General features: G+C 38.6%; 1 protein-coding gene across 1 annotated transcript in view; it reads right to left on the bottom strand.

The window, feature by feature from the left end:
* The window catches only part of INPP4B (inositol polyphosphate-4-phosphatase type II B), a gene marked incomplete at its 5' end in the record, with an annotated part of 263,520 nt that overhangs the window by 177,117 nt on the left and 71,527 nt on the right, over positions 1 to 14,876 (bottom strand). Inside the window, 2 exons of the mRNA XM_018563411.1 lie at positions 251 to 323; positions 6,208 to 6,319. Of these exons, the coding sequence (XP_018418913.1) occupies positions 251 to 323; positions 6,208 to 6,319 (185 nt within the window). The remainder of the gene's footprint in view (positions 1 to 250; positions 324 to 6,207; positions 6,320 to 14,876) is intronic.

Here is a 14,876-nt window from a genome sequence, read left to right as displayed (position 1 = left end):
TAAAAAAAGCACATAGCAACAAAATCCCTTTCAAATGTAAAGATACAGGGTTTAAACCTCTGACAGGTACTTTCTGTGCTATGTGTTCCCCTCACATCCACCCCAGTGTAGATAAAGACATCGTTAACAGCCTAACAGACATTCTAATTCTTCCCTGCCTTATCAAAAGCTATTTAGATAAAGTAGTTTTGGCTAGAGTTGGGTGTTAAGGACCAAGAATAGGCACTAGGAAGCGTACATCACACCATACCTGCATTTAGTAGAGGCAGATTGTCAATCCCACTTAATGTTTCAGGTGACGAACACTCGCACACCAAAGCACACTGCAAAGACAGGAAAACAATGCATTTCAGACAACATTTTACAGTACTCCTCAGTAAAACAATAGATCTCTGTAAAGGAAACAATGGGCATTAAGATTATTTACACAGAATGCTTGTCCAAGGCCCTCTTAGCTGATAAACTACTCAAGTGTAGGTCACCCCTGACTTTAGAGACCAAGAGATCCTCTTGAATAACAGTCAACATGGTAGATGTGATCACATAAAGGGGCCATAGAATCATGCAACAAAGATTGTTTTGATTGTCCAACAAACAATAGGGGTAGAAAACACCTGTTTGAATAACCTTTATCTATTAGAAAAAAAACACAAATTTCCCCAAAAGGGGATCCCACCATTCTTTCAAAGTGTACGCAAAATAATTTATAAAAATATATATTCATTATAGGAATTTAAAAATGTATAACACATATATCAAAAGATAACAACAAGACATAGACCAACATATGTATATGGCTGCATTCTGTTAAAGATACTAAACAATGCTATAGAGAACAAACAGTAAGGGCATGCCCTGGAAAGGCCTTAATTCTATAGTAAATATGATATAATAGTATTAACCAGTAAATTAACTTTGGAGATAGTGTCTGTATATATACGAAAAAAGGAGCTCTGTAGTCAAAAAATTTATATTGAGGAAAAAGAAAAAGAAAAAAGGGAGAAAAAACGAACAGCCATCATCAATGTGTAATAAAAGATGGATGCTACCTCACAATGAGATTTATCCTCGTTTTAGAATCCGGTTTGAAGAGAAATAATGATGTTACTGCTACTCCGACTGGATCTGTTTTGCAGAATGTAGGTAGTACAGGAGATGTAGTTGTATCTCGGCTTTTGAGCTGATAGCTATAAATCAATGCCTTAACTGAACTCCAATGTAGATTCCATGGAATTTTGAATCCAGATCATGAGATACCATGTAGGTGGAAAAGATTTTCCTTGCTAAATCACTGTGGAGTAATTCGATATCCTCTTTTTTGTATGCACTGATACAGGGATCCAAAAAGATGTAGTCATCAGATATAACAAAAGCTGTAATGATAGCTGTGGTGGATTCAGGAGATGACCTTGTCTCGGCTTTTTTGGAGATATAAGCCTTTACTGAAGCCGCAGCGTCTTTGTCCTCGGTTTTCCATAGACGGACCTCCAATATGTTCTGGTAATTCAATGTGTAGGGTAGAAGTAACCCATGAAGGGTATATCAGGCAAATCACAGGGCAGCCTCCAACAATGCAGCCACATTAAAAGAACCTCTACTAAACACCTATGACGCGTTTCACCCACTCCCACACCGGGGCTTCATCAGAAGGGCATTACAATTAGGGATGAGCTCTGGTTCGTATTAGACCTGAGTTAATCCGAACCCGTAAGGAGCCCCTCCCAAACACAGAAGGAAGCTCCTTCCGTGCCACATCAGCTCCTGGTTGGGTATTCCTTGGCCTTAGCTGGACGTAAGCAAAGGGGCAAGATGCAGTGATATCATTGAACTTACATGGCTATATGCCTATTTGCCTATATTTACCTAATATGGCTATGTGGCCATATTAGGTAATTGATATCAGCACAAGCATCCCATCCCTTTGTATACAGTTGTGTGGTGGGGAATGCTTGGCTCGTAGCTGATTGGGTGAAGTGCCCTTGGCACTTCCTGCTTTGGAGGAGCTCAGATTCATTATTTATAAACTTTAATTTTTCTTTGCGTAGTTCATAACAAAATTATGTTCACAGGACACTTGAGTTTTGGTAAGACTATTTTAAAGCAGACCTCACTGCTTTGAATGCTGAATAGTAAACACTGTACAGTTCTATGTAAAGTAAGCATTCTTTCTGTAAACTTACACTTCTGTTTCTACTTCTGGCTTTTGGTGATACAGCCAGTGCCTCTCAGCTACCCGCTGGGAAGGCTATGTCACCAGTATCTTCCAGGGAGCTCTGTCAGGTAAACTGCAAAATCTCATAGGATCTTAGGAACAAGTCCATATAAATGTTTTAAGTTTCTTGCTTACACTTTTCCAAAGTGTCAGGTGGCATAATGATGCTCACATTGCTAAAACCATGGCGACAGTGAAACATAAACAGATCTTGCCAGATTTTATAAAGAGCATGTACGAGATCTGGTGCAGTAGTCGTCAGTGGGCCGGCCCTATGAATGAAAAGGAAGAAGCCAGCCGCCGTTGACGCATATATTTTTAAAATGGTGGCATGGAATTTCCAGCATGGGGTGGATGAAGCATTGGAAGTTTGGGAAATAGACACTAAAGAGGCAAGAAGCAAAAATAACATTTCTGTTTTTCCATATTGCCTTATTAATGTTGTTTATTAAAAGGGGAGGAGGTTCACTTTAAAGAATAAGTGCACTTTCCAATAACGTGCCCTTGCTCTTCAAAGCATATTTATATTACCTAATGCAGACTGGAGATGCTGAAGAGATGGCCCTATTCATCTTTGTGGAACCAAATTGCGCAGACACGGTCAGGGAAGACAACAGATATTTTCAAAGGATGTAAACAAAGCAACGGCCTGGGGAGGGCCATAGCAATTACCGCAACGTATGTTTAGATCTAAGTTCTGCATTAGCTGGTATAAATAAGCTCATGAGTGCAAAGGCACTTTAGTCAAGGAGAAGTTAAAACATGGATCAACTGTTTGTTTTTACCTTACCGCGCGGTCATACTGAGCAGGTAGACTGTGCTCAATGTTTATCATGTTTAAATCAAAGTTTGAATCTTGAGGTTTAATTTTTAATTGTGGAATAAATTTTAAAACAAAATTGGATATTTCTCTAAAATATTCAGTGGTACTTTTCTTGTGCACCATATGTCACCTTTATTTCAGAAAACATATAGTTGTATCATATAAATACATATTGTATAATAACTGTGTTTCCAGTATGGGCTCAAAATTCAATCTCTATATTTTATTGTAAATCTTTGAAGCGTTGGTTGATTGGTAAAATGTTTTTCAAAAGCTCAACATGCTCATAGACTTCTACCATATACAGTACTTGATCATGAATCAAAGTGATTTTTTGTGAAAAGATATATATGCAAGCAGGTGTAGCAAAGCATGATCTTTATTATCGTCTGTAATCTAATTGCTATGCAAATTGGCTCAGCTGATGAAAAATATTTTTAAGATACGTGCCCAAGAAGAACATTTTACCTATTGATAAAAACACAGCTGGAGCATAATTTTAGATATTCTCCTTTTGCAGATATTCAGGTCTGAATAATTCAAATCAAAGCAACATTTGACAGTATAATAAGAAATGAGCACTTTTTTTTCCCTAAAGTTTGACACCTAGGAAATATTAGAGTAGAATAATAAAAAAAAGATCAGTCACATTGGAGAGAAATGATAATGAGAGCGCAGTATAGAAATAAAATCTAAAAAGGCAGAACATTTAAAGTCCACCCAAAACTGATGTTTCAATTCTGGGTAACATCTGTGAACTTAATCACCAGAATCTATTACCTCTTAAACTGAACCTGATGTTAAAAACATACATACACAGATTTTACCTTCAGGGAAAACTGTATATCAAATGATTAGAATATTCAGAGACATACATGTAGGCATCTGAATCAATGTGCAAATATCATGTTTTACTGTGAAAGTTGAGCTTGACCCCATTCCCTGCAGCTTTCCAAGACTTCCTATTGGCCAAAAAGGTTGCATGTCACATTAAAGGACAAAGATACTGAAGGGAGAAGCCTCAAGATCCACTTTTATTAGAAAAAGTCCAGACCTGCAAATAATTTCAGCTGTTTATATCTCTGGATCTACTAATTGCTTCTTTACTAAAGGAAACCTCTGCTTATGCATTTTGTTCTTAGTCAAAGTTGCCCGCATTTAAGAAAGGTTCACTTTAAAGTAGATGTTTCTTTACAGTTCAAACTTAGTTAGATTAATCAATTTGTCTACATGATCAAATCTAATTTTCAGTGGAGAGAGACCTTGTCTGCCAGACATGTAATGATATAGGAGCATCAGCAAGCTACACAGAAACAAGAGGCTGGGGTCTATTCACTAAGCTGCCGTAAGCAGCCGAGTGAATGACCGACCTGAATTGAAGTGAGCCGAACACTGTTCGGTTATTCACTTCAGGCTGGTACTAGCTTCGGCTTTCAGCACGGCTCAGCCGAGCCGATGCATATGCATTCGGCTCGACTGAGCCGCTCGGCCATGATCGGGAGCTGTACGGGCTATTGTGAATAGCCCGTACAGCACCCCTTCGGTTCTACTGAACCGAAGGGGTCCTGGGGCCGAAGCTAGCCGAAGGATCGGCCGAAGCTACGGTCCAGATCCTTCGGCAGCTTCGTGAATAGACCCCTCTGTGTATATAGTGAGCAAATATTTCTGCCCCTTTGTGCCAATACAATAACAAGCTAAACAAAAAAACACAGTTTTAATACATTAACACATTCAAAAAGATTGTTTATATTGGGCTGATCTCTTAAACATGTAAACAAATATTTAAGCAGCTATGCAAAACGTAGAGGTCACTTTTGGGTAGAGTTCACTTTTATGATGACAGCAGTTTTTACATAAAACTGGCTTTATCATATGATCAACCTGGTCAATCAGAACAATCACATTCTAGCAAACCCATCAGCAGTCCCAGCCTCTGCAATTGTAAAAAGCAGTGGTTCTTAACCTGTGTAACCTCAGGACCCACATTTGTCCTCAGTCATTAAGTCATGACTTAAGTCGCACTGCAATGGAACTCACGGCAGTGTGGGCTGCTATAGATCGGAGCTCGATCTATAGGTGTATTGCTTGTATAGCTCCCATGTGAAATCCAAAATTAACAGTTTTCACTAGAAAAAGAGGCTAGGATAAACCTTTCAATGGAGACACTTGTTCTGATGACAACTGGGGAATTTCCTAACCTCCAGTTGCATCTCCATGACAGAAATTAATGTGATGTTTGCTCAACAGGACACAGAATAAAATAAACAAGCAAGAGTATAAGGTCTTGTTCACACCATCACTAGATCATGTCCAGACCAGAACAGTTTGTTCCTGGACCAAAAAAGCATCCTAATGTATCCCTAAGGTATTTCTAGGATCTATTCACACCAGCAGAGTCCGTTCCGGACCATTCCAAAAAAATACTGCTTGTCTAATTTTCTCTGGTCTAGAATGCACTGGGACACAAGTAAACACATAAAAAAGCATACAAATGCATGCAACCGCACTGGAACACATTTTAAGCTAAAACAAAAAACAAAAACCAATAAAACAACACTCCGGAACGAGGCAAAATGCAATGCACCGCATTCCAGATCTGGTCTGGAATATGGTGTGAACCTGGCTTAATCCCTACTCTATCCAAAACTAATAAAATGTTTTCACTACATATACACTTTAGGAAAAAAAAATATCCTGGAGATACAGTACACTACATGCCAATAATGTGAACCCCTATAAACCAGATGACCAACATCATTTTTAAGAATGGACAGAAACCGAGCAACAACTTACTGTGGCTGAGTTCCAAAAACAGAAAAAAACAAAGTGGCACCAAGAAAGTAGCAAACCCATCCTCCTTCTTGTGTTTTTGTTTAAAAAAAAAAGACTAAAGGGATATATTCACATTAGTTTCCTGAGTTTGAACTATTTTAAATTTAAATGTACCTTAATTTACATGTGTTTAAATGTACCCAGAGTATCTAATCACCCAGGGTATCTAATAAAGCTAAACTGTATGCTGCTTTAAATTATACCATGTTAAAATCATTACATGTACATGCATTTACAATTGTTCTATAAACGCCTATCAATGCATGCATGTTACCGTCAGTGAAAAATTATGCCTAAAACAGGACTGCAAACAATTGCACATCACCAAGATGGTTACTACCTTTTGTCCTTGTGCGTCTGTCGTGATGTGATCCGCTTCCCCATTCTGTATCTCCCCCATCTTCACCAAACTCACTTCAATACTTCCAATTTTCTTTCTACCATTTAAGGTTCTGTAACACACAAACAAGTATAGATATGTAAGACAAAAATATAAACCATAACAGTAACAACAATGATACATAATTTGTTGTAAAACAAACATGATATTATAAACAGAAAGCAGTAAATCCCGCACAGGATTTGAAATCTTCTTTCATAGAAGTGGTTTTTGAAATGCAATAATAAAACAAAAAGAAAAAAAACTCTGTTACTTGTTCGGTTTGTGAAAATTGTTTCCAGTCTCAGTTTTGCTATTGTCATTGCATACAATCCAGGACACATATGCATCTAGACTAACAGAAGAGGATTAAACAGGTAATCATTCCAGAGACCGTCCCTTTCCCAGAAATACGGAACCACCTCAGTTTGGCAGGAGACCAGGATTTACCTACAAGACTGTAACAGGAAAACTACCAGATTAAATATCCAGCTTGCCCTGCCAAAATCATGAATATAGTGTTACTTTCCAGCTGAGGGCATTGTAAAATGCCGTACAATACATCAATTTTGTTGTTGACATACTGACATTGTAACCAACCAAAATGAGATTCAGTGTATGAACCTTTTAAAAACGATATCATATCAAGTTTGATTAGGCTGTACAGAGCATAACAGAAAAGGCACAGCCAGTAGAATGCTAAGACGTGAGAGAAATATGCTTTTCTCAAGTGTGTCTCTAAAATCAGTGTCCACATATTCCCCTTGCTTAACAGTCTCTGAGGGGAATTTATCAAATCTGGAGAAGAGATCTGGAGAAGCTGTGCATGGCAACCAATCAGCATCCACCTTTCATTTTCAAATCTTAACAGAACAAAGTGAAGAGATAAGCTGATTGGTTTCCATGGGCAACTGCTCCAGATTTTGTCTGCTCCAGTTTTGACATGACACCGCACGTGCTCGGCTGTTCTGCTCGGTCAGAGGGACCGAGCAGAACAGAAAAATAGTTTAAAAAGTTGAAAAAAGTAAATAGAAAACGATTGTGCGGAGCTAGCAGTGACAGCTAGCTCCGCCCAATAGTTTTCTATTGTCCGGTGGCAATAGAAAAAAAAATATCCCGGGTGCTCTGGGAGCCTTTCGCTCCCGGCCGCCCAGGAGAGAAACACTGATTTTTCTTTATTCTGACACAGAGTCGTGTCAGAATAGAAATTTAAAAAAAAAAAACGTTTTTGCCCATTGGAGTGCATTGCTAGATTCCTATTGGCTATTTCAATTTGCAATAGTCAACTAGCATTGTACCCGCCCGTAGCCCGAACAGCACCCCTTCGGTTCTACTGAACCGAAGGGGTCATGGGGCCGAAGCTAGCCAAAGGATCGGCCGAAGCCACGGCTAGATCCTTCGGCAGCTTAGTGAATAGACCCCATAGTCTCAGAATAAAAATTGTTCCCTTTCACCTTTATGAGGAGCTTTGAAGAGCTCGGCTCTGGACTTTCATATAATGAATATCATTTTTGTTTTAGTTAATACTAGTTAATATTTTTGTTACTGCCCAGCTATTTTTTTGCTGTTGCTCAGTTAAACTAACTCTTCACTCCATATAATATCAAATATAAAACTTGCATTTTTCCTAGCAAGCCACTAGAGATGAGCTATTAATGAAAAATCTGCTCTGTCGGCAATTTTCCTGATCTTGTGATTTTATCAGCCGTGTTTGCTAGTACATATCTACCAGTATTTAATATAACTGGCTTTTCTCATTTTCTTTCGTTTGACAGTTTAATTTTTGCATAGGAAAATACTGAAACTGAATAAAACCAGCTCAGTAAACTTGGTATATGGCCTTGTGTTTTTATGACTAGAGGGCTATGAGCATGTGTGGTTCCCGATAAACTGTAGCCTTCCACAACAATGATGCTAAAAGTGGTGATGTGGGTGATGAGAGAGTGCTTTGGTAAATTTCCAATTACAAACTAGGTATGCTCAGACAACCCAATCTAGAGTTAAATCTAGAGGGTTATGTGTTTTTGTCTACTATGACTGACTCTAGTATTATAACTGGACACAGACCTCACAGAGGATTCCCAGAGTGTCACATTTAAAGTGAAACTGCAGTTTTGAAAAATACCCTACCACCCTCTTACCTCATAAAATGTATAAATAGAATTACAGACCCCATATGTTAACATCATCCCATTGCCCAGCGTTAATATCAGCTCCTCTCCCAGGTCCTTGAGCATGCCCTGGGACCAGACATTGAGAATAATGTCAACCCCATGCTTGCTCCAAGCTAAACACAAACGAAACACTGCCCAGCCTGTCCAGTGTTTATATCTGACCCTCTCCCAAGTCCTTGAACATGCTTTGGGACCAGTCATGGAGAATAATTTTCATCCCAGAGGCATGTACCAAGCAAAACACAGGTCAGCCATTCTTCTCCAAGGTCAGGCCTGGAACATGCATAGGGACCTGGAAAGTAAGCTATAGAAATATAAGGCAATACAGGATGTAAACAATGTGTGGCCTTAGGCAGGCCAGACATTGACAAGATCGATATGTTTGCACATATTCTTTATAACTTTACTATATTATTCAGAAAGGCAGGCAAAGGTGGAAGGGTGCAACAACATTTGTGTGCAACGTGCCAAGTGTTTTATCCTATTGCAACATCAACATTCCTCTCTCAATAAACTGATATGGTAAACTGAAACTAGAATAACTGGTTGATACATATTATTGCATTTTGGACAAAATCATTGCTCTTTTCACTGCCTTATCACATAAGCCCAATGGAATGCAGACTTACAATTAATGTTCTTGTTTGGAAGGAAAGCAGCAACTTTGAATCAGAAGATCACTCCTCAGAGATCATTCTTTCACCTTTCTGCACACAAATACAGATAAACTGCGTGACTACATCAGCTGCAGCAATTTCCTGCATCCTATTTATGTTTTAGATGGCTGCTGAAGGTCACTGCTGAGCTGATTGTGAGAAGAACATGGTGCTTTAATTTAGCACTCTACATAGAGCTCTATGAAAGCCACAAATTCTGTGTTCTGAGGATTACTCTCAATCTCTGTTTCTAGGAACTGGCGATGTCATATAGATTTAACAGGAGTTTGATGTAGCTTATTCCAAAAATGGACAGAAAGAAGGCAGGTGTTCCAGGAGTTACAAAAGCCAACACGCAACATCATATATTATAAAGCCCAAGATAACATTAACCCTTAAAATATTATGAAAGCCTTACAGTAACTGTACAGGTTTAATAGGATCCACTATCGCTACAAACCTTTTCAATCAATGGTAAGCAGTGATTGCCTGGGGAATATTTATCTATTGTTTTGGTTGGATTTCATAAGCTATTAAAATGTTTGCAATAATAAGTCAGAGCAATAAAAAGTATAAGCTTTTGAACCACTGGATGAACAGGCAGGCTAGGTGGTATAAGTTAGCATATTTGGGCAGTACGTTATGGAAAAATGTGGACATGCTGCATTTTTTCGCAACACACTGGGGCGCACCTGAAGTGAGCACCGGTCACAGCAATACAGTAAAATGTGAATAAAATGTAACTTTGACATTTTAAATAAAAGTTTGAAATTGTGTGCATTGTAACAACACATGGCACTGTCATAGAATGGACACCGATCAGCATGCTAAAATGTTCAATTTTAGTGTGCAAGAACATGTGAATGTACCCTCAAAATAAACATTTAACACATTTTCTTAGACATCCCAATCGGTTCCTGGACCTGCTTCCTGCAAAGCCTCCCTGCCTCTATATTCTCCCACCTCACTATGGGGGGCCCTTCTAAAGGCATTCTCTTCGGTTTGCAGTAAATTTGCAAACTCTACCATGGCAAGTCCTCTAACCCCTCCGCAGGAAAACTCAGAGTTCCCCTTGGTCAGTCCCACAACTTACTCTTGGTCTAACACCTGACTCTAACTCATGGCCCAAACATTCTTCAACAAGGGGAAAATTACGGACTTATATGCTCTTAATGCACTAAATACAAACAACTCAGTGTCAGCAGCCTTAAGTATTCTTAAGGGTATTCATAAAACTCTCCAATATGTTAAAAGTGTTTGTGGTCTTGCTTCTTTTGATAGTTTATATCCACTCCATTGTAGTTTTTCCGTATTCAGTCTGAAAGATGTAGTTTGTAAACATATCTACATATGTGGGATTGATCCCTAGTCACTTAAAATGAAGGAAAAAATTCAGTATCACCTGCTTTCTCATTTGCTTCTGCATCTGGTATTTAGTGAGAAAACTGTGTTGCTTTGATAAGTTCCCCTCTTCTCCTGCTCTCACTGTGTGCCTCTGAATTTTTACTGAAGAGCATTGCAACAGGCACACTTCCTATCTGCAAACACCCAGTCTCCAAGAAGACACAATGACTGTCTTTGATCCGCCCCCTGCACAACAGGGGGTGTCATTTGCTGGTACTGTGTTCTATGTGGTGCCCAGAACTTCTCAACCACTGGCCTCCCTCCTTCTGAGCCACAGCTTCGGGGAAGGCTAGGACCAAGAGCAGATGTGGCTGGAACCCCTGTAGTATGTTTGTGTTGCCTGTCCATTCAGGCCCCTGTCAGAGAGGCACTTGCTGTGAGAAATGACAGCTGGAATTAATGAAATAGCCATGGTCCTGCAGTTCCCTGGGAGTAATGTGTAAACACAAGCCGTAACCATCAAAACACTGTGAAGCACCTGACAGCTTTAGATTTTCCTGATTGGCTTCAGCTCCAAAGTGTCTGATTGGTTACACATTTAAAATGCCAAACATTACTTTAAAATACAGTAGTCCTCTAATTTTACACAATAATTATCTGCACCAGTGCCAGTGCAAATACAACAGCTACTAGGCACTATAAATCAAGAACAGCAAATATATATAAACTATCATGTGCCGTCCTCTAATTTTATTGGTGGTAACGTCACCAACATCTCTCTAGCATTGGCACAGATGCAGCATCCAGCCAAGCTAAACAACACTTGGCTGGTTTAGTTTGTGGTGACAGCATGACTTGACAGGAGGCATTCTCAAACTCATCCTGTAGTCCCAGTGCAGGAGCACGTCATGGAGTGCTGACAAAACACCCCCATGGGATTTGCAGTCTGTGCTTAGCTTTGTCAGCATAAAACAGAAGGCCACGTAGGCAAAGATACAGGCAGGATCACTAGGTATTTAGCAATGTTTTCCAACTGAAAATATAACATCTGGAATTATATGATTAGACTGAGCCTAAGGAAGGCAATTATGTGATTACTTTATTTTAGGTTTACGTACAATTTGATTCAGAGTTAGATAAAATGAGGATGAGAGAAAAAAAGGAGAGAGGGAAAGAAAAAGAAAGCGCGAGAATGAGAAAAAAATAAAGCTGTAAATAGGCTTAAGTCATTTTTGTCCATGTATACATTTAAATTACAGAAACTCATATGTTTGACTAAATACTCCCATTATAATACAATTTAAATACACATTTTGTATTTCCATACCTTTATTGTATTTTTTTTACTGTTGAGGCATGGAAGGCTTTACTGGGCCCTGGTCTCACTAAGGTTGAGAACCACAAGCTTATGTTATGCAGTGTGATCTGTCTAAATGTAACTGTTTACAGTTGGGGTTAGTTCACACCAGATGCAGTCTATTCCAATGCAGCCAGAAAAAATACTGCTTGCCCAATTTTAGCTGCACCGAACACATAAAAACACATGCAAAAGCATCCGAACGCACTGGAACACACCTGAAATTCCATTTTAAGGCAAAAAAATGCAAAAAATGCATCAATCGTGGCAAAACACATCGCATGAGGGGGCAGCACAGCAGTGATGTGCTGGCTCCGCCTGACTCCTCCCACAAGCCAAAAGGAAAAGAGCAAGGATGGTCGTGTGACCTATTTTTGCGTAAAATTCGAAAACACCATTTTGTTTGTTATGTGTTCCCTTTCACACAACATACCTAAAATAATTAAAAAATATATACTTATTACTATTTAGCAGATTCCAGGTTACTCTGAGTCCTTTGAATGTGAATGTAGAGGGACAGTTTAAGCGTCCCCTCATTAACATACAATCCTTCTAAGTCTTTAACGCTTTGTGAGGACAGAAAGTGTTCAAATCTAGTTTACAACTGATGATAAAATCTTCCAGCACTTTATAAGCAGGGTTAGAGTAAACACAATGTTCCATAGCCCCCTCCTTATCATTACATAGCTAACATAAGCTAGGTAGGATTTGTAAGCAACTAAAACGCCCTAAAAAATTTAACCAGGAATATTTAAATACTTTTTTAAATTATGCTATGTGAACAAGACACTTTAATGTAGAAAGCTTTATATAACTGTTACATTTAGGGAAAAAAGCTACACACTGTGTGTGTGTCTGTCTATGTGTGTGTGGGGGGGATGGGGGATATCAAAATGTAGATTGCTGTAGAGTGACGTTCTCCTTTAAGGCTAATTTATTACTTCCCTTTGCCATGCCTATATCATACAATTATAATTTATCAAAAATTGCCATCATTAGTAAACAACGTTAAAGGCTGGACTTTGTACAATGTCAAAAAATGCTTATTATAGACATAGCTCCACTAAGTATGATACAAACCTGCTTGCTCCTTTGCATGTTTTAGACATCTAAGGGAATCAGAAGGATGCATCTGATGAGAAAGTTCGGGAAAAATACAGGTCCAGTGAAAAAGGCAGAATAACATGTTGTATGTAACTAATTTGTATTTTTGTTTTACACCAAATGAGCCACTGGCAAATTTCTGAATTTCACATATTGTCCTAACAATACATATCTCTTTCTATGTAGGCTATAAAAAGGATGCTTTTCCAGGTGGCGAGGCTTTCTCCTTGTCATCTAACTGTCCTCATTAAGTATTGAAAAAAAAAAACCTAGACAAATGTTTGCACTGACCTGTAATACATTTATAGCTCTACTTTCCCTTTGCTCCGTCTTTAATAATTTAGCCCCTATGTATGCAGTCTGGAACTCCATGCTGAGAATACCACTATCTTATTTTGAATATATACTTTTTGCCTCTTTGCAATAATCCCCCCATTACGGTTCAATCCTGTATCTAGGGCTATGCTTTGCTAGTCAATGATATTGTCTATTAAACTTTAATATTTAGGTCTAACGTTACAACATCAACAGAAATTATATGGAAATCCACGGCAAGAAAATTAATCTTTTACTCGTGAATGCTACTAGCACACAAATCAACAAACAGCTCCATAAACGTCTGGGGAGCAGCCATCATTAGCTGTGTCAGACGCTGCGAATGTAAAGTACCACTGGTGCAATGCTGCTATCAAAACAGCAAACATGCCGTGCATTTCAAACACATCAACTCAAGAATGCAAGATTAATGTCCTGCTTGGTCAGACTGGAAGAAGTATTGCTGTAAAATAATGAAGACAGAAAAAGTGTAGAGATTTTAAATTGAGGGAGGAAAAAAAAAAAGTCATTCACAAACTGTATGTGTTGTTTTTAATATTTATTTGTGTTGTGTTGAGGAACTAATTTTCACTGCTCAGCACTTATCTCAGGAGCCCTGCTGTGCTTATATTGCTTGAGAGGAAACAGCTTGGCCTGCCGTCAGAAATTCTTTATTAGTAGTTCAGCAAAGGTAAAGTTCCGTACAAAAAAAAAGAAGTTTCTTGAGATGTGAACCATATTGTGGCACCTGTCACGGTTGGAAGATTTAATTCTATTCAGAGCAGAGTCTAATGAATATTAAGCAATTCCGAACATTTGCTGGTACAGATAACCCAGTATGTAACATTTAGGGCATCTTAGATGGTCGTGCTTTGTTTATCACACACCAAACAGTGCACAGAACATTAATAATAGTTTGGCAAAAAGCGTTTAAATTAAATATATTTACTTAGCTTTCTAACTCTGGATCACTGGCTGTGAAAGAGATAAAACGTTAATTTACTGAAGAAGAGAAACCCGGCCAGCTGAAAAACGAAGCCTAAAAAAGATATTTAGGTCTGTCTTCAATAAATTGCTTATAGGAAGCAAATAAATAGAAATATCTATGTACAGCACAGATGCAGTCCATTCCTTATGTGACCAGAATAATCTAATTGTAAGGACTAGAATAATCTCAGTGTGAGGGTACCAAGATATGTAAAAGCACTGTAGGAAAGGAAAAAAATAGAGACTCCGGGATGAGCTTGTAAGACCTATCTAAAACCAAACCACTAATGACAGCTATTACTGCATTCTCTCTCAGCATATTACCAATGCTGAACTATGTCTGCTTCTGTATGGTTAGAGCCTAAAGTCCAAATGGTGTGGAGAAGGGTTATATCCCTTTATAGTCTTTTAATTACTGACTATCTCCCCATGGGGAACATTTTCATTTGTGACAAGGGGTCAAAAGGACAGGAATTGATAGAAAAGCTCTCCAAAAGGGCAAGACTTCAAAAAAAATATTGTTTTAGTAGGAATATGGAAGGGTTATCAAGAAAAAAAGGCAATGCAAGCTCTAAACATTATGCACTTTATTTAAAGCTAAGCAAAGCCGTGCCTGCGGGTAAAACCTATCCGTGGGTATAAAAAAAAAAAAAAAAATACCCTTGCAGGGGGGCCCAAAAGGGTAGTAACACT

Source organism: Nanorana parkeri, unplaced genomic scaffold (assembly GCF_000935625.1).
Source record: "Nanorana parkeri isolate BGI_ZX_2015 unplaced genomic scaffold, ASM93562v1 scaffold662, whole genome shotgun sequence".
In the NCBI taxonomy this organism is placed as follows: domain Eukaryota; kingdom Metazoa; phylum Chordata; class Amphibia; order Anura; family Dicroglossidae; genus Nanorana; species Nanorana parkeri.
This window is presented reverse-complemented; position numbering and strand designations above follow the sequence as displayed.